General features: G+C 42.9%; 2 protein-coding genes across 2 annotated transcripts; one reads left to right on the forward strand and one right to left on the reverse strand.

Annotated features, from left to right (window-relative positions):
- Nucleotides 1-650: 650 nt before the first annotated feature.
- On the forward strand, nucleotides 651-11,585 carry tor4aa (torsin family 4, member Aa). The gene is made up of 3 exons (XM_061733988.1): nucleotides 651-717; nucleotides 4,858-5,313; nucleotides 8,758-11,585. Exons 2-3 carry the CDS (start codon nucleotides 4,858-4,860, stop codon nucleotides 9,613-9,615), a joined length of 1,314 nt encoding a protein of 437 aa, XP_061589972.1. The 5' UTR covers nucleotides 651-717; the 3' UTR covers nucleotides 9,616-11,585.
- Nucleotides 11,586-11,949: 364 nt separating this feature from the next.
- On the reverse strand, nucleotides 11,950-26,423 carry zgc:56235 (Voltage-dependent anion-selective channel protein 2-like). Its single transcript, XM_061733989.1, has 9 exons — nucleotides 26,297-26,423; nucleotides 23,990-24,060; nucleotides 22,548-22,597; nucleotides 20,019-20,171; nucleotides 19,870-19,922; nucleotides 14,046-14,267; nucleotides 13,810-13,960; nucleotides 12,964-13,021; nucleotides 11,950-12,884 (listed from the first exon to the last, which is right to left on the reverse strand). Exons 2-9 carry the CDS (start codon nucleotides 24,054-24,056, stop codon nucleotides 12,793-12,795), a joined length of 846 nt encoding a protein of 281 aa, XP_061589973.1. The 5' UTR covers nucleotides 24,057-24,060; nucleotides 26,297-26,423; the 3' UTR covers nucleotides 11,950-12,792.
- Between the last annotated feature and the right edge of the window lie 438 nt (nucleotides 26,424-26,861).

The raw sequence follows: 26,861 nt of genomic DNA on the forward strand, positions 1-26,861 counted from the left end.
GTTGTTTTTTTCCAGGGATGAGTCTTGTTTTAAGTGTAATGAGATTGTTTGACTAAAATGAGACATTTCAACTAGAAATAACACAAATATTCTTGTTAAGATTTTGAGTTTTTGCAGTGATCCATTTTACTTATCCTGTGAAGGACAGAGTCATATTGATAAGTTCAGAAAACTGTTTTTTATTTTTGTGTTTTGATGTATTTGATGTAAGCCCAGTGGATATTTAAAGCTTACAGAAGGCTGCATTTAACAGCCGCTATGTCATTCCTGCAGTATTTCTGCAGGTGTTTTGGTCAGTGCTATTATTTGTAATATATTATATTATTTGTAATCAGCACAAATGATCTGCCCCCATATGATAAAATCCACCATCCCCCCTGATTTCTTTTTACAACTCGAGTACTGGCAACATCCCAACATTACTTTAAAAGAACCCTAGTAATAACAGTTTGTTATTCTTCTTTACTTTTCCTCCTGAATGGCATCTGGTTTCCATTTGAAAACCCGGTGCACGAATTTGAGAAACGTGAGAGTGTGGTTGAGAGGATTGAGAGAATAACAGAGGAGGGGCCAGCAGCTGGCGGGGGCGGTGCTGCGGGCCGACATCGATGAGCTTCCTGAGTTGGCTCCATTTCTGCTTTCTCTTCTCATACGAGCGATGGACTAGACCTGCAGGACAGCTGGTTCTCCTCTGAAGCTTGTGACCCACATTTGAAGGTGAGCGAGGTCTCTTGTTTTCTGTGCGCATGTGTTCAGCACACCCAGATGTGCAGGTGAGAGGTTTCTCCCAGATGTTCTGCTTGAAAAGCCACAAACAGGTTGATGCTGAACACTCACATTCTGTCTGTTTGTATGTTTTCAGGCTTAGATTCATCTGCAGAGTTTTTCTCAGACAAAATTACACGACACTCAAGAATAAATAAGTTCTAGAGACTTTTTAAGGTTTTTAAGAGCTGCTGAATCGTTTGGTTCGGGTCTTTCATGTAGCAGGCGGATCAAGCTCTCACGTTCCCCCCTGCTCTTACTCTTCTTCCACCTTCAGCTGTCTTCAGTGTTTCGTGCCAAAGCAAACAGGCTTACACGACTTTCATAACTTTACCAGAAAGCATGCTGGGTCTGTGCCAAGATGAACATCGGACGGATCTATCACACAATGCTCCGTTTCCCCTCCTGCAGCTGCTGCTGAATTCACCTCCTGGTGGAACTGACGGTTCCTCCTTTGCTACAAAAAAGTTATACATCAACAGAGGTGTGGGCTTGAACGCCAAGATAGCAGAAGTGTGTTCTGCTTACAGTCTTGATGAAACTGCGTCTTAGAATTGGGACTAAAATCACCAGAAATATGGCATATTTCTGGGTATTCGACTATATTCGGCCGGGGGCCACATCTGCAAAAGGACTGTATGGAGAGGGCCGCACAATTTGAAAATGTGGGGGTTTTCAAAATGTATTTTGCACTCAAAGACGAAGACTTATGTAAATATAATACACTTGTATTATACATTTGAATATATCTAGTTTACATATGAATTATGTATTAATTGTCTCCAGATTTAGTAATTGTGAATGTTAAATATAATATTCAGATAAAGAAATATTATTTTGAATGCAAGTTCATTTTGAAACCATGCATTGTGCAAACTTAATGAAATTGATATTGACCTACTTTTAATAAAACACGACATAATGACAAAGCACCACTTTCCACCAAGATTTCCTTATTTGAATATTATATTAAGCATTGAGCACAACCATTTTAGTCCATAGTAGCCAGTTATAAAAATATTATTAAAAAAAAATTATTATTTTTTTTTTTCAACAAACACCCCCTTTTTTGAAATATGACCAGGGGCCACATAAAAGCTCCTGGCGGGCTCCCAATTGAATAGCCCTGAAATATGGGAAAGATCTTCAGCAGCATTCCTGACAGCAGTTGTATTGTTATTCTCGTTATCTTTGAAAAAAATAAAAACAACATAGATGCTTGGAGATAAAAGCCGCCGTGATCGTTATCTCGGTTCACGGTGAAATTCCAGCTTTCCCTCATTTTACAGGGAATGTTTTGCTAAACAGCCGCAGGCAGATGCAGACCTGCGGTCTCTCACACCCGACCCGTTTTACCGGCTGGCTGGGGGCCTGGGGGCCTCGCTCCGAGCGGGGGGGATGTGTCTGGGGGGTCCGGTCTGCAGAGAAACACGCGTTTCTGGCTTGTTTCTGGCAGCACTTCAGAAGTTCAACAGCTGTCTTTTATTTCTCTCTCTTCAACAGTTTCACACCTTCATTTTTGCTTCCCTCCCCACACACACACTAGAATAAAAGCAGGCTCATTCTCCGTGCATACGTGAAACACTTCCTTTTTATTCCGTGGGGATGGCCCTCTCTTATCTTCTTTCTTTTGAAGCAAAAACATTTAAATATGCAAAACTAAATACGCTATTTCACGTCAGCTTTGTACCAGATGTCACCCAGGCGACCCCTGCTGGTGTTGGTCCAGTCTGTGCTCTGAGGGCTCCACCGAGTTTTTGATTGATTGATTGATTGATTGAAGAATGTATTAGAAGAATTGCATAGGATCAGGTACAGTTTCATGACAGTACAGATTCGCTGATACAAAGTCAACTAAAAGGCATTATTCCAAGAAAGCATTACACTTGTTTACATTGGAGACCTTTTTTTTAAAATTCATATAACATTGAATGACATACACGTAAGAAGCAGTACTTTGTATGGAAGATTGTAAAAAAAAGAAAAGGGGGGAATTACTGTTATTTTGCACCGAGAGAGACTAAAAAGGTGATGAGACAAATAGAATAAGCTAGATACAAAACAAAAGCAGAAAACAAAACAAAAAACAAAAAAAAAACAAAAACAAGAATCAATAATCAGAAGGAACAGCGGGATGTGCAGTAGAGTCTTTGATTATTCCCAGTTACGAGTAGCAGCCTCCTGTAGGTGGCTTTTTAGGGCAGACTTGAAGGAGATTAGGGATTTGCTCTCTTTTATGGCTGTCGGTAAGGAATTCCACATGTTGGTAGAATAGGATGCAAACGAATTTGAACCTTTCTTGGAGTTAACCCTGGGCTGAAAGTGATTATGACTCTAGTGTTATGGTGGTGAACATCTTTTACATTTTGAAAGTATTTAGACAAGTACAAGGGTATTTTGGAGGAGTAGTCCATTAGACCCAGGTCCACTCACTTCCACTGCTCAGTGTTTTTATCCCTCATGGGATATAGTTGGTCCAAATCAGGTTCCGGTTCTGAAGCATGTGGGGGTGACGGTGGATCCCACGAGGACATGTAGCTTGTAACTTGAGCAAAAAAAAAATGGAAAGACGTGGAAAAACATGTTAAATTAATAAATGAAGAGATATTACTTCTAGTTTTAAAACTAAGCAGCAAGACCACTTGAGACCGGCCGGCGTCCGATGACGTCCCCTAACCGAGGGGCCCCATCTGGTTCATCAACCTGCCAACCTCTCTGCAAGTCAAACCCACCACAGGTCCTGTACCGACTACCAGGGCCCAGATTCAGACCTCCACCACGGCTAAACTCAGTTTTGGTCTCCAAAGTAATAAAATAAAACAATAAAAACCAATAATAAAAACCATATGTGCGGATAATTGTGGGTGTAGTTTCCCGAGTAACCTGTGTTTTAGTTTGTGTCTGATGAAAACTTCGTACTTCCAAACTTTTACTTCTGAGCAGATAGTTTCTAAAACCATTTTATTTTTCCAATACTGGTTCCGATACTGAGTATTGATTCGATACCAGTGTTTATCTTTTTGTGTTTATCGTTTTGTTTTTCTAACAAATTAAACAATTGATTAAAAAAGAAAAAAATTAAATAAACAAATCCAGGAATGAACTAATTATATAAATATTACTGGTGTAATCAGGGGCGTAGCTCTTCAATGTTTTGATTGGCAGCTGGCTGACATGAAAACTATGTCCTGACGCTGCTGCTTCATGTGATGAACCACCATCAGCACTGAAAACAGACCAAAAAGACACCCCAGTAAGTCTGGAGTCTGTTTTCCCTCCTGTGTTCAACATGTGTGTTTTATTGCAGTATAAAAGGTTTGACCGGGATGTCAAACCTGTTCAGGAAAGCGTTTTTCTGCTAGATGAAGGTCGTCAGCTGGAGACCGGCAAAGATGGGCTTTTAAAAGTCCTCAGCACTGGTTTCCTTCACGGATCTGTATCAGTGTCGCTTTCTGGAACAATCGACCTCCTGTATTGACGCGTCCTGCATTTATTTAGGTAAAAACAGCCGTAGGTGATACATAGCGTAGGTGACGTCGTCTGAATCTGAAAACTATGACTTGCGCAGTCAGCAGCTGAATAACAGTATTTGTTTTCCTCCATGAATTATAACTCTTACAACACTGATAACTGATTTATGGATCTGGGAAACCATGAATAATCCACCCATTTACGTTCTGCTTCAGCTGTCAATCGAGCATCTTCTTCTCAGGGCGTGATTTTATCTGCGGTGTAGAGGAGCAAACACTGAGCCGTAAACAGGAATGACAGCTTCAGCGCTCATGTTCCTCCTTCTCCAAGGTGTGACCTCTCAGCGGTGTAGGAAAGGGTCAGTTCAGTTCCAAACATCAGGCTTTCATGTCAGCTTAAATCCCGCCCAAGTGTTCAGGTATGGCCATCTTCAGGTGTAGCAGGAGCATGTCAGCTCATTCAGCTCTGCAGGACCAGTCCTGAACATCCTAAAGTGCAACGCTCCAAGCGGGAACCAACAGTTGGTCCTGGTTCATTCTGTGAAAATAAAATAGGGAGAACCTCAAAATAAAACATTCCGTCTCAAGTCATGTGATCATATCCTTTGCTTCCTCCCTGCAGATGAGTGACCAAGGCAGCAGCACCTCCACCTCCCAAACGGATGGAGACTTTGAAGGAGAGCTGGATGAAGAGGTGGAGAGTGAAGAGGGGGTGAAGGAGAAAGGGAGGGACAGTCCCACCCCAAGCTTGTCCAATTTCTCGGCGTCCCTGCGCGCTGTCATCCGCATCAAACAGAAGTACCAAGCCATGAAGAAGCGGCGGCAGGAGATGGTCCTGGGTCTGGGAGCGGGGGCCCTGGTGGGGGCGCCGGGACGCACCAGCCCCAAAATCTTCACCTTTGACGGCCTCACCCCGAGCGCCTTCCCCACCCTGTCCTCCATCCAGCAGAAGAAGAAGAAGAGGAGGAGAAAACGAGTGCTATTTCCCACCGGAGGGGGGCGGAAGGCCATGCCGAGGCAGGAGCGCAGCCGCGCCACATACTGCCTGTACCTGCTGCTTGCCATCCTCTTTCTTCAGGTAAACCTGGGGACTCTCCTGCTCCGCTGTCTTAGTCATACTGAAATACAGTGGCGTCAATTCAGTCGAAGCTAAGGTATGGCAAGGTTACGAGTCACAGAACTTAACTAGAGTATCAATCAACACGTCCAGCAAATACTCATCACAGAAGTCTGCTATGTAGCTTATCTGTGTGGTCAAGAAAACTGGAACTTTTTCAAATGCAGTCTCGCTCACTGCAAAAACTCAAAATCTTACCAGGAATATTTGTCTTATTTCTAGTTAAAATGTCTCATTTTTAGTCAAAAAATCTCATTACACTTAAAACAAGAGTCATTACCAGAAAAATAACTTGTTATTTGACCATTTTCACTTGTTTCAAGTAAATTTTCACTTGAAATAAGTAGAAAAATCTGCCAGTGGGACAAGATTCATCTTCTCATTAAGCAAAACAATCTTGTTCCATTGGCAGATTTTTCTACTTATTTTAAGTGAAAATCTACTTGAAACAGGTGAAAATGGTTGTTTTTGACTCTTGTCTTAAATGTAACGAGATTTAAAAAAAAGAGAGACTAAAAATGAGACATTTTAACTAGAAATAAGACAAATATTCTTGTTAAGATTTTGAATTTTTGCAGTGTATAATAACTATTGAAATCGATCGTGTTGTTCTTATTTGCATTTGTAGTTATTCCATAAATGTATTTAAAAAAACAAACATTTACATTTAACCCTTGAAGCAAAGGTGTGGTGGCTGCCATACCCAATTGACGCCCCTGCTGAAATATCTGGAGAAACTCCCTGATCTGGAAGAAAAACTTCATAACACAGATTCATTACACAGTCTCAAGGCGGTCAGAAGGGGCGTTTCTAGAAATAGAAATAATAAAAGTCTTTTTGCAGATGTTCTTTGTCAAGCTGAAACCTGAAGATTTAGCGCCTGAAGTTGAACTTTCTTTTTTTTATAAATTTTACTGCACAAGCTATTACCAAGAAGATAGTCAGTCTTGCAATCCAGATGTTTTCTGGTAACTTCTGAGGTTACGTGACTTCATATGTTGATTTATGATTGAATGAAAACCCTTGTGCCTTGTGAGCGATGCTGAATCACTGCTGCCAGCAGGGACTTCAGACTCAGATGACGAAGGGTTACCATTACTCTTCAGTCCATGTCTGGCATAGCTGTCTCCGTGATTAATGGGTTCAGAGATGCTGCAGCCGTCTTCAGCTGCGCTGTCAACACTGACCTGTCTGTGTGGGGTCATTCAGGCCAATGGTGTTCCTCCTATCCACCCGTCCCTTACTGTATTGGGCAGAACCTGGTTCACGTGACTCAGCTCTCAGGTGTGTCCTGCCTCTGCATCATCCAGAGTTTACAGGAACCTGCTGAAGCGTGAAGGAAACTTCAGCAGCTGCGAAGAGGCGAGGCTGAGATTCCGCACCTCCGAGACTTAGCCCGTAGGGCTTAGTCGGAAAAGGGTGGCGTTCCTTTTCTGTGTCAGGAATGGGGTGCTGCCTCAAGTGGAGGAGTTGAAGTAGGTCTTGTTCGTGACTGAGGGAAGAGTGGATCAGGAGATCGACCGGCGTCTAGAGTGATGAGGATTCTGAACCGGTCCACTGTGGTGAACAGAGAGTTGAGCCAAAAGAGAGTCTCCGTTTCCCAGCTGGTCCAGCAACATTCCCATCTGCACCAGGGGCCACGACCCAGCTGATCAGACAATGAAGAAGTGTAGTCATTGGAGAGGGACTGAGGATGAGAGGTTGAGGCTGTTCAGACATCTGTTTGGGCGTGTCCAAGTTGGGCTGGGAACACCATGAAAGAGCTGGAGGGGGTGGCCGTGGAGACGGAGGTCTGGACCTCTCTGCCCCATGACCCCAGCTCAGATACGCAGAAGTTAATTGACGGACAAACAAGAACACACACATAAAAGCTGCTACTACAGTATGGGTCCAGTAGGTAGGCTGGTTTGTAGAAATACCTCAATGTCACGACGAGTCACAGACAACTCCAAACTAAACTCACGGAACATATTAATTTGCTTTTGGTTTATAAGAAGGGGCGAAGGCAAAAAAGACAAGTGTGTCTACTAGGAATGGGTGATATTTTACCGTTCACGATAAACCGTCAAAACAATTCCCCACGGTAAGAATTTGTCATCTCGGGGTAAAAACGATAAATTCCCGTTGATGACGTTTTTGTGTAAAGGAAGGAAGGAAGGAAGGAAGGAAGGAAGGAAGGAAGGAAGGAAGGAAGGAAGGAAGGAAGGAAGGAAGGAAGGAAGGAAGGAAGGAAGGAAGGAAGGAAGGAAGGAAGGAATATATGAGCCTGAAAGAAAGAAAGAAAGAAATGAGCCTAAAAAGAAAGAAAGAAAGAACGAAAGAAAGAAAGAAAGAAATGAGCCTAAAAAGAAAGAAAGAAAGAAAGAAAGAAAGAAAGAAATGAGCCTAAAAAGAAAGAAAGAAAGAAAGAAAGAAAGAAAGGAGCCTAAAAAGAAAGAAAGAAAGAAAGAAATTAGCCTAAAAAGAAAGAAAGAAAGAAAGAAAGAAAGAAAGGAGCCAAGAAAGAAAGAAAGAAAGGAGCCTAAAAAGAAAGAAAGAAAGAAAGAAATTAGCCTAAAAAGAAAGAAAGAAAGAAAGAAAGAAAGAAAGAAAGAAAGAAAGAAAGAAAGAAAGAAAGGAGCCTAAAAAGAAAGAAAGAAATATATGAGCCTGAAAGAAAGAAATGAGCCTAAAAAGAAAGAAATGAGCCTAAAAAGAAAGAAAGAAAGAAAGAAAGAAAGAAGCCTAAAAAGAAAGAAAGAAAGAAAGAAAGAAAGAAAGAAAGAAAGAAAGAAAGAAAGAAAGAAAGAAAGAAAGAAAGAAAGAAAGAAAGAAAGAAAGGAGCCTAAAAAGAAAGAAAGAAACAAAGAAAGATAAATTCCCGTTGATGACGTTTTTGTATTGGTATTTTTTTTATCGTTATCGGGATAAATGCCAGAAATTATCGTGATACATTTTTTAGTCCATACCGCCCATCCCTAGTGTCTAGTTCCCCTCCGATTGATGGTCATTGATCCTGGTACAGAATGTACTGAACCAATCACAAGAGGGAGGGCGTGGGCTTGAAGCGATGACTCGTACAGGAGCGTCCAAGAGAAACACTTTGGATCATCAGGTTTTTATTGACATTCCTACTCCTACTCCTACAGATGTCTTTTGTTTATACCAGTCTGGCTGTAGCTCCACCTACATCATATACTTAATTTCTCTGATTGGTTGTCTATGCAGCGGTGTCCAGAGGCGGTTCTTTCTTCGTCCATTGGTACCGGCCCCTAAAAGTTTCACTTTTTTACCAGTGGCAACTAAGAGATGAGAAAACCTTTCACCAAAAACGTTTGAATTCATCGAAGATGAATTTTGCATGATTGATGCAAAGGAATCTTGGATGAATTTCTTCTGAGCTAACGATGACTTGTGTGTGTTCAGGTGTACAACGCCATCGAGAACCTGGACGACCATGTTCTCAGGTATGACCTGGAGGGGCTGGACAAGATGCTGAGGAGGGAGGTGTTTGGGCAGCAGGGGGCAGTAGATGGTCTGCTGTCCCACCTGAAGGACTACCTGTCCACTTACGTGCACAACAAGCCCCTAGTGGTGTCCTTGCACGGCCCCAGCGGCGTCGGTAAGAGCCACCTGGGACGCCTCCTGGCCGGACATTTCCGCTCGGTCGTCGGCGAGACGCTGGTGCTGCAGTACTACGTCCTCCACCACTGCCCCCAGGAGGCCAACGCCCTGGAGTGCGCCCGCAACCTCTCCTCTCACATCTCAGAGATGGTGGAGCGAGCCGAAGAGGAGGAGAAGATTCCGCTCTTCATCTTCGACGAGGCCGAGCACATGCACAAGGAGATCCTGGACGAGCTATGGCAGCTTGTCGCCTCCAAACAGTCCAACGAGTACCTGAACACCATCTACCTGTTCCTTAGCAATCTGGGTCACGGACACATCACCAAGCACATGCTGCACAACTCCTCAAGTATATCTATGGCCATGACGGCCTCAGGTCGTCATAGCAACCTACTAAAAGAGCTGACTCCCATTTTACGCAACACCCTGGAGAAGCTGCACCCTCTATGGACGGAGGCGGACATCCTGCCCCTCAGCCTCCTGGAGAAGAGACACGTGATGGAGTGTTTCCTGGACGAAATGACCCGAGAGGGCTTCTACCCGGATCACACCAACATCGAGCGCCTCGCGGGGGAGATCGATTACTACCCTGGCGCTGAGGGGCGGGAATATTCCCAGACGGGCTGCAAGCAAGTCGTGGCCAAGGTCAACCTGCTGTGAGGTGCCGAGCAGGAAACACTTTATACTCGCTGGAACTATGAAGAAAAACAAGTTTGAGAAGTGACCATTACTTGAAAGACTGGACTCGGAGCCAAAGTTTTTTTTAGAAACGCATAGAATAAAAACACAGAAGTAGTTTGCATACAATGAGTGTTGTACTCCGTGGTGGGAAACACATCCTGTGAAAATGTTTGAAAATACCACAGTCACTCATTGAAGGGTCAGTCCACCCAAAGTACTCAAGAGATATCCCGTTACGCGTAGTCGTCACTTTAGGGCGTTTTTCTTTAGTGATGTTTTTAACTAGTTCTTCCACGGCAGGTGTTTTTACAGGCATTCATACTCCTCGCACGACCGGTCTTGGTTAAGTTATTTATTTGACCAAAACTGAGCTTAAAATAAATAAATAACATGCGGCCAATCCCAAGTACCTTCTAAATGCTGCGATAGGATTTAAAAGGGTAAGTTGTTGTCATGTGCTGCCAACTATGAGTCGTAGATGACCTGATCATCAGCACGAATGCAGACCTCGTGGCAATTTGCTGGTCCGTACCAATCAGGTGTTTGTTAATGCAATGCCAAGAGGGAAAGACATCAGCAACTGTGAATGCTTACATGATCTAGTCACAACGTTATTTCTGCCTGTTAGCGTTTAGCTTCAGTCTTCTCTTTGCCATGCATTTGTTTTTTTTGTTTTTTTTTGTTTTTTTATTAACATCCAGTACAAACAACAGCAAAAGTTAACATCGAGTTACAATGATATGTGTCTAGGTGTGTGTGTGTGTGTGTGTGTGTGTGTGTGTGTGTGTGTGTGTGTGTGTGTGTATAAATAATATAATGAAAGTAAATAAATAAATTAAGAATATTAATTTGAAAAATAAATAAATAAAAAGATAATTATCATATAGAGTGATATAATATAGCACGATATAATATAAAGTAATATATGTAATACTATAATAGCATATAATAATATAATATCCTAATACAACATAATACATTTTATAACATATAACAAAATGATATCACCATACTATAATATATAACAATATAATAATACTATAATATATCATCCCATGAGATCTCATAACATAATATAATAATACACTATAAAGCAATATATCATGATAATGCCAAGAATAATTATTAGAATTAGAATGGGTAATATATATATTGCAATGAGGGGTGAGGTCGGACCGGGGCATCAGGGAGGCGAGCAGGGGGCCCCCCCACCAGACTCCAAGTTGCCCTGCGTTTGTGAAATGTGCACGACTAACTTGATCTTTAGCTTTTTGGATGGACTGATCCTTTCTGAGGAAAATAAAAACCTCCAATGATGGCAGCTGAAGCAGAAGTGATGGGTGGACACGGTTTCCTGCTCATCCTGGGTTGCTGCAGAGGAACCTCCACGACAACACGGAAAAGCAGGAAAAAAAAACCATCATTCATTCATGTAAAAGATGGAAGTTGTGACATTTCCAGTTCACTGATTATTAATACTCATTTGAGGACGTTGACAGGAAGTCCTTTCTCAGATCGACAGCCAGGCTTGGTTTGGCGCTCGTACACGTAATCGACGAGAAGCCGCTGGTTTGAGTTTACCTCCTGCAGCAAATGCTTGTTCGCTCTTTCACAACTGTTGTCTGTCAAATTAATTTATTTCATTCTCGTTTTTACAAGAATTTCCTGAAAGTTCACATTCAGAGGAATCGACCTGAACTCTGCACAGACTTGGACCGGCGCTGTTTGATTGACCTTGGTGATGTAATGAGTCATGAACAAGTTCAAGTCCAAGTGCCATTAGAAGTCAATAAAAAAAAGAAACAGCTGTGTCTTTGTTTTACCTCATTGTGGATTCATGTGTTCTTCCCTCTGTAGTACAGTGCCGTATCGTGGCTCTCTGTAGAGCTAGTTTTGTATCTGCATTCCTCTGTGGTTTAGTCATTAAACTCTCTTCTGGTCGTTTCCCAGCAGTCTTCTCATATTTCTATCAACATTGATCCCCTCTTGTTTATTCAAGTCATTTTTTGGAGTTGAGTTGAATCATTTAGCTTTTCTTTGGATCTGTTTTGCAACCTTCTTTGGTGTCGGGTGTGAAAGCAGGATGCAAGGGCCACCCGTATTTATAATTTGCTGGAAAGACACTTTTGGTTCATTTATCCTTCTTGTCAACGTTCTACCATTTTGTATCCCTCTGTAGCTCTTTAAACCATCTTACATCCCGGTGTAGTTATCTTTGATACATGTTATCTTGTATTTAAGGCTAGCAATCATTTGAAATGTTAGTAATAGATGTTTGTGGAGAAGAGATAACATTCAGACATTAGTCCATTTTTTTTAAACATTTATTTATTTTTCTCAGTAGAATTCCTTCAGTTTACATTGGAAAAAAAAAACATGAGGTAATGTCTAAGAGACAAAATTTGAGCCATGGTTGGGACGTCACAATCAGAAGAAGAGGAGGGCGGATGAATTATCATGAAGAGGACAGTCACATGGGGACTCCGAACCCCGTTCTGGTCCTGTGGAGGACAAGCAGCTGGATTTTCTGCAAACATCTGGGGGGGAATGGAGCGTTTGAAGCGATTGCTGACAGCAACGAGAGCAGTCCTCGAGCGACAGCAGGAAACAGCCGGCTGCAGCGCAGATGCTAAACATCCTCGTTTCCTTCCTGACCGCTGAGACGAGAGATGAAAACAGAGTCGTAGAAATGCAAACTATCTACACGAGCTGAAAGAAGATCCCGCCACACTGATCTCATCTGTCAAACTGAGCAATGGCCAATGGTAACAAGCATCTGCCGCTGCGCCGGGAACCGTTCTCAAACCACGAAACGTGTTTAAACCCGGGGAAAAGAAAGTGAAGGAAAACCGACACACTGCACTTCCAGGCAAATAAACCTGAAGCTCTGCATCCATGAAGTCCTCCTCACATGAGTTTAGGAATAACAGTTGCAATGAGCTACACATTTACGACTACATCATCCGAGACCTACGGGGAAATAAATAATGTCACTTCAACATCCATGAAAACGGTTATTTTTCCACAACGGTGAATCAGCAGATCAGGAGTCGACCTCGCATCTCAGGGCTCGACTGTTGCTGTCAGAAATGCTCGTCAGAGGGGTGGAGGAAGAGCTACGTGAACGGTGGTGGTCGCTGCTGATGAGGAGCATCTTCACGCCTCCAGCTCGAAGCCCATGCCGACTTTGTGTCCGCCGGCGTTGAAGTTCTTCCCGTCGATGAGGGCCGAGAGGGTGACTTTAACACCTGCAGAGACACACAGGAGTGTTTATCAGCCCTTCAGATTAAAAGCTCTTTACTCTGAACTTCCAGCTCCGCACCGTACCTGGCCGAAGGCTCTGGGTGTACCCGATTCCAATCAGACTGGCATTGTTCACTTTGGCCTGCGAGGTGAGAAAACAGAGAAGACGGTTTGAGTCCAGACCTCAGAGACGGAGTTGCTGATAGGGTTGCCACCTTTCAGAAATAGAAATAAGGGACGCCCTGATTTCAGCAGTGCAGGAGCCAAAAGAAAAAAGCCCCCAAACTTCTAAACTGAATAAAAATGTGTATATTTTTATATAAAATTTTTATATAAAAAAAACAAAATGCTTTGATTTCAAGTTTAAAGTGCTTTAATAGCATTGAACTTGCATGACTGTACAGACAGCCAACCATACTAGTAACTGAAATAGCCTCCTATGCTATCGATGTCCACATCAGCCCAAATGTATAATATAGCCTACAGGTGAAGAATATGGTGTAAAAGTTAATTTATTTCAATAATCCAACTAGAATATGGTGTAAAAGTTAATTTATTTCAATAATCCAACTAGAATATGGTGTAAAAGTTAACTTATTTCAATAATTCAACTAGATTATGGTGTAAAAGTTAATTTATTTCAATAATTCAACTAGAATATGGTGTAAAAGTTAATTTATTTCAATAATTCAACTAGAATATGGTGTAAAAGTTAATTTATTTCAATAATTCAACTAGAATATGGTGTAAAAGTTAATTTATTTCAATAATTCAACTAGAATATGGTGTAAAAGTTCATGAAAATACGGTACAAATCACGTCCCGTATTAGTTCAATACGCAACATTTTTTTCTCAAATAAAGGACAATTCCGTATTTTACGGGACGGGTGGCAACCCTAGTTGCTGAAGACACGCGGGACTCAACTCACAGACAGAGACGCGTCTTTGTCCAGCTTGTATTTGGCAGCAATGCCGAAGCGGGTGTTGTTGCTGCCCGCGGTCCAGGCCAGAGTGACTGCCGTCTCCAGCTCGTCGTTCACCTTCTGGTAGATGGAGCCACCGAACTCGGTGCTGTCGTTACTGGAAGACGGATCACACACTCGTTCAGTGGCGTCGTGGCTGGATCAAGTGCCAAAAACACAGACGTCGCCTTCAAAACACTCACACGTTGGTGTGCAGCTGGAAGTCTCCGGCCCGGTACCCGAGGGCAAAGTTGTTCTGGTTCAGCTTGGACTTGGCCGTGTCGAAGGCCATCTGGTAGCCGGCCAGCCAGCCTTCGTAGCCGAGCACGGCAGCGGCGTGGATGATGGGGCCCTCGAAGTCGACGTCGCAGCCCAGGTTCACGTAGTCGCGCTTGTAGCCGCTCTTCAGCTTCCCGCTCTTCTTCCTGAAAGACACATTCAAGCAGCTGAAGCTACGACTGTTTCAGGAAGATTTGGTTAGATCAGGGGTGTCAAACTCATTTTGCTTGGCGGGCCGGGTTTGACCAATTTTTTTCTCGCGGGCCGCACGCTCAAAATAACAAAAACGGTGAGAACATTTTTTTTTCTAATTCTTTTTTTTTACTATTGTTATCTAATCCAATATCAGTTTAGTTAATTTTAAAGGAAATATGCACTTTGTTTACACTCTAATTATGTAAAATATATTTCAAAATTTTTTTCAAATTATGTATTGCTCTTAGCTTAAGAATCTCTTTCATTAAGAAGGAAATGAAAGATGCTGCTGACCCAGTCTTTACAACCATCTTAGTGAACAAAGACTCACAGATCCAGGCGCGTCAGGCAAATCAATATTACACCGCACAAATTTTGATCTATTTTATACTTTAGATTTATATTGTTTAGCATTCATTGGTGACAGCAAAGGGGAAAAAAAAGAAAAATAAGGAATAACAAGTGTGTTCCTGTATATGCTTTATGCATTACGCACAAATAAAACGATCATCATGAATATCATTTATTTGATAATTTGGCTGCTATACAGCATGTTCTCGCTGCAAATCAACCGCGTCGCCGTGCGCGAAGCAGAACTGTTTATATGAACGCATTGGTGCGTCAGCACTTCAATCCCCTGGACGTGCTGTCGGACCGGGCTGTCCAGGCAGCCGTGACACCGATCCTCCTGCGCCGTGCCCGAGCCCGAGCACCTATATGTGTGATGACAGGGGATTAGTGCATTGAGGAGCAGCGCTGCGTGTCTCCACCAGTGTTGTGCTAGTTACTGAAAAATAGTAACTAGTTACTGTTACTAGTTACTTCATTAAAAAGTAACTCAGTAACTCAGCTACTTAGACCAAAAAGTAATGCCTTACTATGAAAAGTAACTTTTTTAGTTACTTTAAATAAAAACATTATTTTAAATGCTCCCATTTAGGCCGCTGCAGGCAAATATCCGATTTTTAGCCCATCCAGATTGAAACTGGATGACTCTTTTGAAGTCTGAACAGTCCCAAACCGCATGAGATCCGATTTTTGCAAACCAGATCGAAACCACCTCCAGGAGGTAGTTTCATATCCGATCCATATCTCATTTGGGCAGATGCGTGTCAGTCTGAACAGCTCCGAACACTCAGATCGGATATGACTGTCCCAGACGCTCCAAACCACCCGCCCATTTCCAGTTGTGGAGCTACTCATCCTTTCACAGAGAGCATGTACAATCTCTGATGTCACGTCAAAAACTATTATTTGTAGTTTAAGTGTTGCAAATTCACATTACAAAATGTTTTAATAGCAGAAAAAAAGACCGCATTTCCACGTACGGTGCGGGTCGCCGCGTACCCTACGCCGTAGGCTCTGCGTTGGTGTAACGCGGAACCATAAATCAGCCTTCAGTCGCGCTGAGAGCCTGAACCTGCAGCCCGTCAGCCCCTCTCCTCCTAGGAGATGCCAGTTATTCATTGTTGGTTCGTTTTGTTAACTCTGAGCTTTGTTGGTTGGTTTGTTAGTTTGCTGATGGTTTTGTTCTGAACACTTGTCTCTGTTTCTCATTTTGCTGGGACGCCGGGTCACAACTTTTGCTGTATGCGTTCATTGTTATGTCTAAAAATGATGCGCAGTGCCGACCCAATCAGAAACGGTACAGATATTTTGGGATTTTTTTATATATGGTATATAAAAAAAATACATGACTTCACACAATACACGCGCTGGGTGACGCCTCCGCTCCGACGTCGTTGCTACGGCAACCCGTCAGATCAGTCAATGATGTGGCCCAGTCTGAACAGAGCCAGATCCGATTTGGACACTTGCTAAAAACAGTGTGGACAGTCAGCCCTGAAAATCGGATATGAGAAGGAATCAGATATATATCTGATTTGCCTGCAGTCTGAACGTGGCCTTAATGCCCCTCTAGCCTTCATTTCAGCAGGTACTGTATGGATTTGCATTGTGCATCGTGTTCTGAATTCTAAACAGTCTCCCCGCTTCTTCACTTCCTGTATCAATAACGTTGGTTGCTTAGCAACAAGCTGAGAACGTCCAATGAGCTTCAGCAGCAGCTGAAGAACGGGAGCCTTTGATGAATCGTTCATTACAGTCCTCAAATATAATAACCAATGGTAGCACGTCCGTTTATAAGAATCTTTTTGCCCAGAAGAAAAAAGAGCGAAGACAACGACCCACAACTATTTTCTTCTCTTGAAAAAACACACCTGCACCGCGGGGTTTAGGATAAAAAGACGCTACAGAGTCAGGATGCTGCAGCATCAGAAGAGCAGTGGAATATGTGCGTGCGAGGCGGTGCTGATCTCTGCAATTTGAAGCCCTCTATAATTGTAAAAAGAATTTCACTTATCTCGGGTTCTTTTTGGAACATAACCCCTGCGAAAAACCAGGGATTGCTGTAATTCCACGTTGTGAAACTCGCCTTCTTTTGGCTCGCCATGACCTTCATGTTTTCAAATTCACACACGCCCACTACGTTTCCTCCGGTCACCGCGTGCGGGGAAAAAAAGCTTCACTGTAGCCAAAAATAACGGAGTAACGCACCATTTGGTAGCGGTAATTGCGTGACTGAATTTAAAAAGTAATGCGTTAGAGTATTAGTTACCGCAAAACTAACGGCATTACTGTAACCCGTTAACGTTAGTCCCAACACTAGTCTCCACACATCCGCAAATACAACGTTGATAAATGCAAGAGTGAAAACGGTCAAGCAGCTAAATAAACTTCAGAATATTTTTTTGAGGTGAAGGATTCTGTTTTACTAGTCAGGAGGATACAATGTGGTCCTATATGCTGATCGTTAAGTTAATTTCTCCTTTCGTCCATCTTTCAGATTTAATAAAAACAATATGCTACATTCCCTCATTATTCTCTTACCAAGACTACTTCTTATTTAGTTGCAGTCTTGTTTTCATCATGAAAAAGGGTCATTAAAGTATATTTATCATCTTAGTTTTTCATTATAACACACATAACGCACAGGCAGCAGGGAATTAGTGCGTTAGGTAGCAGTGCTGCATGTGAAAATGCGCTGATAGTGATCGGTGATCGATTTGCCTGGCATCGATTGATTTGGTTTCAGAACTGGACAGCTGCTCCAAAGAGCTTCTGAAAGAGCGAAACTAAAGGACGGTGTTAAGAAGTCATCTGGGAAACACCCGTATCTTAGGGTACCTTCTTAGTTGAAACCTTCTTTGAACCTCTCTTAAATCCTTAAGAGAGGTTGGATCTGGGAAACCCGGCCAATATCATTTTACAAAGATAAACAGAAACAAGTATGTTTTTTTTATATTTTGCTTTTTTATAGGAAATTTAATTAAAAGCAAAATCTTTCTTTTTACATCCGAGAGTGTTTCTTTGTGATTTAGAGATTTTTCCAGTACAATTAAGTGTATTTATTTTTTTAAAATTGGCGCGGATATTTACGCCAGTGTGCTGAAAAAGTCAGCACTTCTTTTTTGACTGTTTTACTTTGTCACTATCCTCGTATTCAAAACTGAAATTCTCTGAATAAATATCTTCTATCATATTTTTTAGCAGTGATATCTTTCCTGCGAAAATATATAATAGTAGTCAGTTAATAAAAATAAACGACCATCTAAAAAGAAATAAAATCGGCAAATGCATTCTAGAAAACGAAAAGAATGTCGAAAACTGCTCTATTTGTGGAATAACGATGGATTTGTAGAAGAAATATATTATCGGATATGCTGCGATTCATGGCAATTATTTATCACTCACTCATTCACTCACTCATCTTCTTCCGCTTTATCCGTTCCCGGGTCGCGGGGGCAGCAGCCTCAGCAGAGATGCCCAGACTTCCTTCACCCCAGACACTTCCTCCAGCTCTTCCGGGGGGGAGTCCGAGGTGTTCCCAGGCCAGCCGAGAGACATAGTCTCTCCAGCGTGTCCTGGGTCTTCCCCGGGGTCTCCTCCCGGTGGGACATGCCTGGAACACCTCCCTAGGGAGGCGTCCAGGAGGATCCGGTACAGATGCCCAAGCCACCTCAGCTGACTCCTCTCAATGTGAAGGAGCAGCGGCTCGACCCCGAGCTCCTCCCGGGTGACCGAACTCCTCACCCTATCTCTAAGGGAGCGTCCAGCCACCCTGCGGAGGAAACTAATCTCGGCCACTTGTATCCGCGATATCATCCTTTCGGTCACTACCCAAAGTTCATGACCATAGGTGAGGGTAGGGGCGTAGATTGACCGGTAAATCGAGAGCTTCGCCTTTCGACTCAGCTCCCTCTTCACCACGACTGTCCGGTACATCGACCGCATAACTACGGACGCTGCACCGATCCGTCTGTCAATCTCCCGCTCCATCATTCCCTCACTCGTGAACAAGACCCCGGGATACTTAAACTCCTCCACCTGAGGCCGGACCTCTCCACCCACCTGGAGAAGGCATGCCACCCTTTCCCGGTGGAGAACCATGGCCTCGGTCTTGGAGGTGCTGATTCTCATCCCTGCCGCGTCGCACTCGGCCTCAAACCGCCCCAGTACATGCTGAAGGTCCCGGTCCGATGAGCCAACAGGACAACATCATCTGCAAAAAGCAGAGAAGAAATCCCGTGGTTCCCAAACCGGATCCCCTCCGGCCCCTGGCTGCGCCTAGAAATCCTGTCCATAAAAATTATGAACAGGACCGGTGACAAAGGGCAGCCCTGCCGGAGTCCAACATGCACCGGGAACAAGTCTGACTTACTGCCGGCAACGTGAACCAGACTCCTGCTCCGATCATATAGAGACCGGACAGCCCTTAATAGAGGGCCCCGGACTCCATACTCACTGAGCCACAGAATGGCACGAGGGACACGGTCAAATGCCTTCTCCAGATCCACAAAACACATGTGGACTGGTTGGACAAATTCCCAGAACCCTCGAGCACCCTGCGGAGGGTATAGAGCTGGTCCAGTGTTCCACGGCCGGGACGAAAACCGCATTGTTCCTCCTGAATCGGAGGTTCAACTATCGGCCGTATTCTCCTCTCCAGTACCCTGGCGTAGACTTTCCCGGGGAGGCTGAGAAGTGTGATCCCCCTGTAGTTGGAACACACTCTCCGTCCCCCTTTTTAAACAGAGGGACCACCACCCCGGTTTGCCACTCCAGCGATACTGTCCCCTTCCTCCATGCAATGTCGCAGCAATTATTTATGCCTTCCTTTTTTTGTAAATTAACATTTCGTTTTTTTGCGTTGGAAACTTCTCGTGGGCCGCATGAAAATCTCTCTCGGGCCGCATTTGACACCCCTGGGTTAGATGCAGAACCAATCCTCATCACGGTGACCTGGTGGTTTCAGTACATTTGGTTCCATCTGTAAAAAGTTCTTCCACTAAGCCGGTTAGCTCAGAACCACCCGCAGAGGTTCTTAAACGCTGATTGGACTTCCTGGTCTGGGTTCTTGTAGGACTGGAATTGCTGCATGCACCAGGTTTACTAGGTAAGAGTTAATCTAAACATTTCCCTTCGACCAGACCTGAACCAACGCTCCTTAAAAGCCCAGGATGAAGCATCCACACACACGGAAACACGTCTCACCCTGTGTTTGGTACAAAAGACGTTTCCAAGGCAACCTTGAGTCCCTGAGTGAGCTGGAGGAGAAGGAAATGAAGGAGAAGAAAAAAGGTCAGACGTTCAGCGAGGTCAGCGAGATGTCCGCATGATGTCACTAAAGCACAAATGCAGACCTGGTCCTCCACGGTGACCTCGGTAGCCAGCGTGTTGTCCGTGTTCCACTTCTGGTTGACGCTCAGGCCCAGCTCCTTCATCTTGTATTTGGTCTCCAGACTCCCGGAAGCCTTTCCTGTGTCCGTGTTACTTGAGCCGTTCGTGTTGAACTCCTGAACGAGATGAAAAAAAATACAAAACCGACATTTAAAAAACAAAAACGTAAACGAGGGCTTGGAAACAAACCTGTAACACCTGAGACTGAACAATCTGCAGCAAACATTCAAAAAAATAAAGATACAGCCCAAACAGGAAGTCATGCAACACCAGATGGAGGAGACACGGACAAATATGGAGTTCTGAAGAAGTCAAGGAAAAACAAGAATCCAACTGTTTTGCTGCTGATATTCCCAGTTTTGTCTGAAGGAAACATGAATCCCAGGAAAATCAACATTATAGTCGGTAATTAATTAAATGCACTAATAATGAGAAAGCTTTAAAACACCTCAAGTGTCCGGATTTCCGTTTATTTAGTTTAATGAGTCAGTTTGATCTATAAATAAATCCTGGAGCAAAGATAAATGAGCGCACGCTGACTCCTGGTGGCAGGATGCCACAACTACACCTGTGATGAGTGTGAAATCGCCTGAGGTCAAAAAGATCAAATAAAACGTTTACTGATGGAAAAGGAAACCGTTTAAAGTTAATTTAGTTGCACAGCAACAAAGAAAAATTGAAATTTTATGTTATGTGTTTAAGTGAAACAAGAAAAAATAAAAAGCTGAGTCAGAATCTGTTCGTCCTCTGATAATCAATCAATAATGCAGCCCCATTATAACCAGCGTGTCTTACGGTAGTCCTTAAACTCATGCTGATGATTCCTGACACCAGTCTTCATAGAACAGGACATCCAGGGATTCGTGATGACGTCTCACCGTTTTCTCCTCCAAGGTCTTGGTGGTCCTCAACGTTCGACCTTGTCCAGGTTTGTTTTTTACAGAATGAGTCTGTTCCAGACACAGCAAAACCCCTGGAGGTGGCGGTGAGACCTTCTACCTGGTGTAATCCTGACGGCATCCTCTCCATGTGGTGGAGCCAGCTGAGGTATGAAGAACTTGGGTGAGGCAGGGACACAGATCCGTAGATCTGAGCTTTATTCATGTTCTTCTACTCCTCGTGTACCCGGTCAAAAGGTGTACTACTCTGTTATATAAACACTCTATATACAGCAGCGTTCCAGAGATTACCGCAGCTAATGCTCTCTTCCTGGCAAGGAAGCTTCAGATGGGTTTGGAGATTATTGATCCGTCGACCTTCTGGTCATACGGTCAACTCCACTCACTCGATCTTCGACACCCAAACCCGAACCCGGCTGCGAGCGACGGCCTCAGATCAGGACGTCATGATTCTTCATGCTCGGCTCCGACCTGCTCAAGTCAAAGCTGAAGGTCCCTTGACTGATGACACCAATGAAACCCAATCATCTGTAGAAGTAAGCGGGGAGGTCCGTATAAAGAACATATAAAGTGGACTGACTTCTGCACGTGCACACCGAGAAATTGTCTGTTTATATCCATCTTTTTTTGAACGTTTTTCTTTTTTGTTTTTTTTTGTTCTTGCTATTATTTCAATACAATGTATTTTTCCTGGTGAGAACTTTGAATAAGCCCATTTAGGGCTTCCTTTCTCACCTGCACATATTTTCATGCTTTTTATGTTCATTTAAACTTTTGTACCGTTTTTTTATGTTGTGCAAATAAACAAATCAAACAAATCAAATCAAATCAAACATTTAAAGTGCTTGACTAAATAAGGGCCTTCAGACGGAGGGATGTTTTATAGAGTAAATGTTCCACGGATCAAATATCAGCTTCCAAACATTTACAGAACCAGAATAACTTCCGTCAAGTGACTTTAGTTTATTTTTTTAAGAATTCCCTCTAATCTTGACGCGTTACTGCTCCAACAATAAACTGATTATTCAGAGACAAGAATTAGCGGGATAATTAACAAAGAATGCCACAATAAAGCAAAGAACTAGACCAGACATGCTCCACGGAGAGATGAAGGCACATGGACGGAGTGACGGCGATGAGACAAATACCTTATCATCACCATTATAGTGAAGACAAACTAACAAAACCATGAAAACAACTGAGATACACAATAAAAGCAGAGGATGGGAGGAAAAAACAAAAAGCAGGAAAAGGTCACGGAGATTCAGCTCTGCGTCGGCTCTGATCCGGTCTTACCATCTAAGCGAGAGTCCGGGGCGGCAGCGTGGAGACAGAGCAGCGGTTAGCAGAGGCAGGCAAACACACAGACGCACGGACGGACAGCTGCAGCTGAGCTTCCTTTAAGCAAAGCAGGTCGACGTCTGCGGCGTCCGCCAACCTGGGAAGCTTAAAGCTCTGAGTTACAGCACTTTAACAACAGAGGAGCAGAACCTGCCGGGTCTGCAGGAACCCGGGCAGCTGGAAGGTTAGAGACGGTTGGGAAAAGACAGGACAGGTGACCAAAGAGAAAGTTAAAAAAAAAAGTGTTCTCACCACTCCACTTTGAGATTTGGTCTTCAGGTCCAGCTTTACGAGACCAAAACCTGTGGGAACCCAAATAAACATTAAGAAACTTGGCACAAGTCAGAAACTCTAACATATTTCGCTGACGTTCATGCCATTTCATGTCAGAAACCGGGAGTGAGCTTAACTTCGCTGACAGAACCAGTAGAAAAAATCAACTTTGTTTCCAGCTAAACTCACCGGGTCCAGCCGTCCCAAGAACATTCCCACTGAAACGTTCCAACTTCCAGAATGAAGCCAACACAGAACTAAATAAGTTATAATTCTTCTACCGACCACTGGGGTCCAGGTCCAGACCCGCAGTTCCTCTTAAGACCACTGGGGTCAGAGTTCAGATAATCTAGGGCGTGTTCTTTTGATTGGCAGCTGATACAACCAATGCCTGAGCTGTGACTGAAGACCCAAAAGAAACGTGATCATGTTTGGTCGTGTTCATTTTCCTTCGTACCTGCAAACTAGCATCACCTTTCAGCTGCGTTTGAATCAAAATGTCACTGCCGTGAATCATGTATGACCTGGGGATCATCTTTGGTGGAACAGGCATGCGTGCTTTCAGCCAATCACAATCCAGATTCATTCCCATCGCACATTAGATGGAGACACTTTTTCATGCTACATAATGTTACTACAACAGTGTTAATGTTTTTAATCTCCAGTGATATAAGATGATGTCTAATGTTAAATAGCGAAGTAAGACGTTATTGTGCTGTTGCAAAGATGCTCTTGGGACCAACAGACCCCCCTAACTGGTTGTGGGTTGGTCTGGATGGGTCCGAGGATGAAGCTTAGATAAGAGCAGTTGTGCTAACTGCACACGGGCTAAACACAGCTTCACCTCTGATTACATCACCAAGACAACATCTGGACCAGGAAGTCCAGCTGCAGACATCCAACACTTGAAATTAACAGATTTGATCAGGATGGATGTACAGTGGAGCTAAAATGGGTAACTGTGACTGACATAAGGTGGGCTTCTTCCACCGAGTTTACAGATCTGTGAGCTCCACCCACTTGCAATATGAGGCCACACAGTACGAGGAAAAAGAAAACCACTAAATGACATCACATGAGTTTTGTCCAGTTCTTCTTTTACAGATAAACATTTACTGAAAACAGATCCTTTTTTTTTAAACTTTGACCTTGTGGCTGAACTTTAACAAGTGAATATATCTATATATATCTTTGCTTCTACTTTTTATGTGGATTAGTTTTATTGTTGTCTAATCTTCCCTGTTAAAAAATTTGCTCAACCTGGTTGTTTTTAAATATGAATAAATTTGACCTTGACCTCTCCTTCATTTAAAACATCACAGAAACTCAAGATACTACTCTCCAGGTTTACTGACTGCATTCTCAGTTTTTCTGCCAGAAACGTCAGACCTGCACCGGTTCTGTGTTTTGGCAGGACTCACCATAGCCCTTGCTGAAGATGTCCTTGGCGGCCTTGCCGAGGTCCGAGTACGACGGAGGGACAGCCATTGTGCTGCAGAAGATAAAGAGCGCAGATTTAATTGTACAATTAACTGGGCATGAAAATGACTACAATATGAAAAGACAAAATCAGACAAAGACACATATTGATGAATCTAAAAGGATTTTGTGCCAAAAAAGTTAATGGTCCTAAATATCATGTGTTCTTTTGGACAGTGTTTAAATCTGGTATCCGTGTTTTGCGGCCACGTGAAAAATAATCAAACTAATTTATCTGTTGGACAGCTTCTTTGTCCAAACTTCAAAAACTTTTTTTTTTGCTCATGTTTCTGTGTTAGTGCATCGTTCACCAGCAACAAACCTGTTGGTAAATAAATGAAACATGCTTCATGTGTCCCAGAAGCATCAGATTAAACACCATTACATAATCCAGATTAAATAGAAAAAGAGAAATGTTCTGCAGCATTCCTGAACATGTCATTGACGTGTGACGTTGGAAGGATGTATACGGCACAGCCCTGACGCTTTTCTGTGTCTTCTGACTCCTTTACAACTTTATAACGATGATTTAACATCTTCCAAGTAACTGAAAGCTCAACAAAAAACAAAAACATCTGTCTGTATTTAATTTAAAGTCATCTTCTAATTTATATTCTCCTTTTCATGCAGTGTTTCTCCAAACCACGACCCAGCGAGTCCAAACCAAATTTAAAGAGACATATCAGACACACCCGACTACATTTAATTTGAGTGCTTTCGTCGTAATACTGGAACATGCAAATAAGATGCACCTACCCGTCTGTATTTCATGCAAATTTTTATTAATTTTCACGTTGACCTTCCTCCCCAATAGCTTCCAAACCACACGACCCGCCTTTATGCACATCAAAAAGCCAAATTGTAAAAATTACAAGAGACAAAAATCAGGCACACATGTCCAAACTTCATTCAAAAAGACTTCATCTATTTTATATCCCATTTTTCTTCAGATACCATCCAAATCAAAGCTGACTTGCAAGACAGAAATAACTGGCACATTCATGTTAATAATTATGTCAAATCTCTGATTCAAAACCACGACTTTGTGGCTCCAAACCAAAGATGAATCGTTGTCCCAGAGAAGTAAAGAAGATCAAGATCTGTAATTCATTTATGATGAGCCGCTTCTACTTTATACTGTATAACGTGTATGGCATTTGTTTTAATTGATTATATTCAGTACTGGAGTTGAGGGGGGATGAGGGGGAATGGCATCCCCCCTGAAATAAAAACGGTCAAAATCATCCCCACTTTCCATCCCTAATGTAATTTCATCAATGAATGTGGTTTTACTGCTATTTCAACATTTAGAGTCATCACCAGAAAAATAACTTATTTGACAATTTTCACCTGTTTCAAGTAAATTTTCACTTGAAATAAGTAGGAAAATCTGCCAGTGGGACAAGATTTAACTTCTTATAACAAGCAAAAAACTCTTGTTCCACTGGTAGATTTTTCTACTTATTTCAAGTGAAAATCTACTTGAAACAGGTGAGAATTGTTGATCACTGCAAATTGTTGATCACTGCAAAAAGAGTTTTTGCAGTGATCCATTTTACTTATCCTTTGAAGGACAGAGTCATATTGATAAGTTCAGAAAACTGTTTTTTATTGTTGTGTTTTGATGTATTTGATGTAAGCCCAGTGGATATTTAAAGCTTACAGAAGGCTGCATTTAACTGCTGCTATGTCATTCCTGCAGTATTTCTGCAGGTGTTTTGGTCAGTGCTATTATTTGTAATATATTATATTATTTGTAATCAGCACAAATTATCTGTCCCCATATGATAAAATCCACCATCCCCCCTGATTTCTTTTTACAACTTGAGTACTGATTATATTCATATATTTTTCTCATCCGGCCGGCCTGACGCTGACTGCGGGGAGGGGGGGGCTGTGGCCCCTCTGCAATGGGACAAAGGACAGCAGATGGACGGATGGAGACGGGGCGTGGGGGTGGGTAACGTGGGCTTAACCAGCTAAATAGAAAGAAAACGCTGCTGGTTAACGCTCCGGAGGAGGAAACCGGCCCTAAACCCGCTATGTCCGAGGAAACCATGCTGAGCCTCGAGCCACCGAAGCAGGACAAGCCTCCATCCAGGGATTACACCGGGCTTTAGCAGGCTCGTTACATAACCTGCACCATTAGCCAGAAAAACCCAGCTGGCCTTGGAAATAAATGCGTAATCAATCACAGAGGTTTCATAACGGTGCATTAATGATTCATCAGAGCTGGAGACGGTTCTCACCGATGCAGCAAAGGTGTTTGTAAGGTGGGTCTGCAGAGCCTGCGGCGTCCTGGAGGTCCTGGGATGATGATGCTGCAGCTTAGTTCAGCTCTGCCAGAAAGAACACGGGGATGAAGGAGACCTGCTTCGCGCATGCGCGGTGTCAGGGAGGATGACCATAAAGAGTATAAACGCGTCGCAACTCTCCGAGTTCAGAGCAGGCGCCGATCATCCTGGACCACTGCAGGAGAGCTTTCATGAAGCAATACGTTTATATCTAATACGATCGATTAAAAGTCGGCTCAGCCCACGTGTGTTCACCCTGATAGTCAGTACTCGAGTTGTAAAATAAAATCAGGAGGGATGGTGGATTTTATCATATGGGGACAGATAATTTGTGCTGATTACAAATAATATAATATATTACAAATAATAGCACTGACCAAAACACCTGCAGAAATACTGCAGGAATGAAATAGCAGCAGTTAAATGCAGCCTTCTGTAAGCTTTAAATATCCACTGGGCTTACATCAAATACATCAAAACACAAACATAAAAAACAGTTTTCTGAACTTATCAATATGCC

Source organism: Cololabis saira, chromosome 11 (genome assembly GCF_033807715.1).
Source record: "Cololabis saira isolate AMF1-May2022 chromosome 11, fColSai1.1, whole genome shotgun sequence".
In the NCBI taxonomy this organism is placed as follows: domain Eukaryota; kingdom Metazoa; phylum Chordata; class Actinopteri; order Beloniformes; family Belonidae; genus Cololabis; species Cololabis saira.

Coding starts and splice junctions, on each gene's coding strand:
- zgc:56235 (XM_061733989.1), bottom strand. CDS start 24,056: ATGGCTGTCCCTCCGTCGTACTCGGACCTCGGCAAGGCCGCCAAGGAC. Junction 14,268..19,869: donor TCTTTTGTACCAAACACAGG/GTGAGACGTGTT, acceptor TGTGTCTTTCAG/GAAGAAGAGCGGGAAGCTGA. Junction 13,022..13,809: donor ACAAAGACGCGTCTCTGTCT/GTGAGTTGAGTC, acceptor CTCACCTCGCAG/GCCAAAGTGAACAATGCCAG.
- tor4aa (XM_061733988.1), top strand. CDS start 4,858: ATGAGTGACCAAGGCAGCAGCACCTCCACCTCCCAAACGGATGGAGAC. Junction 5,314..8,757: donor TTGCCATCCTCTTTCTTCAG/GTAAACCTGGGG, acceptor GTGTGTGTTCAG/GTGTACAACGCCATCGAGAA.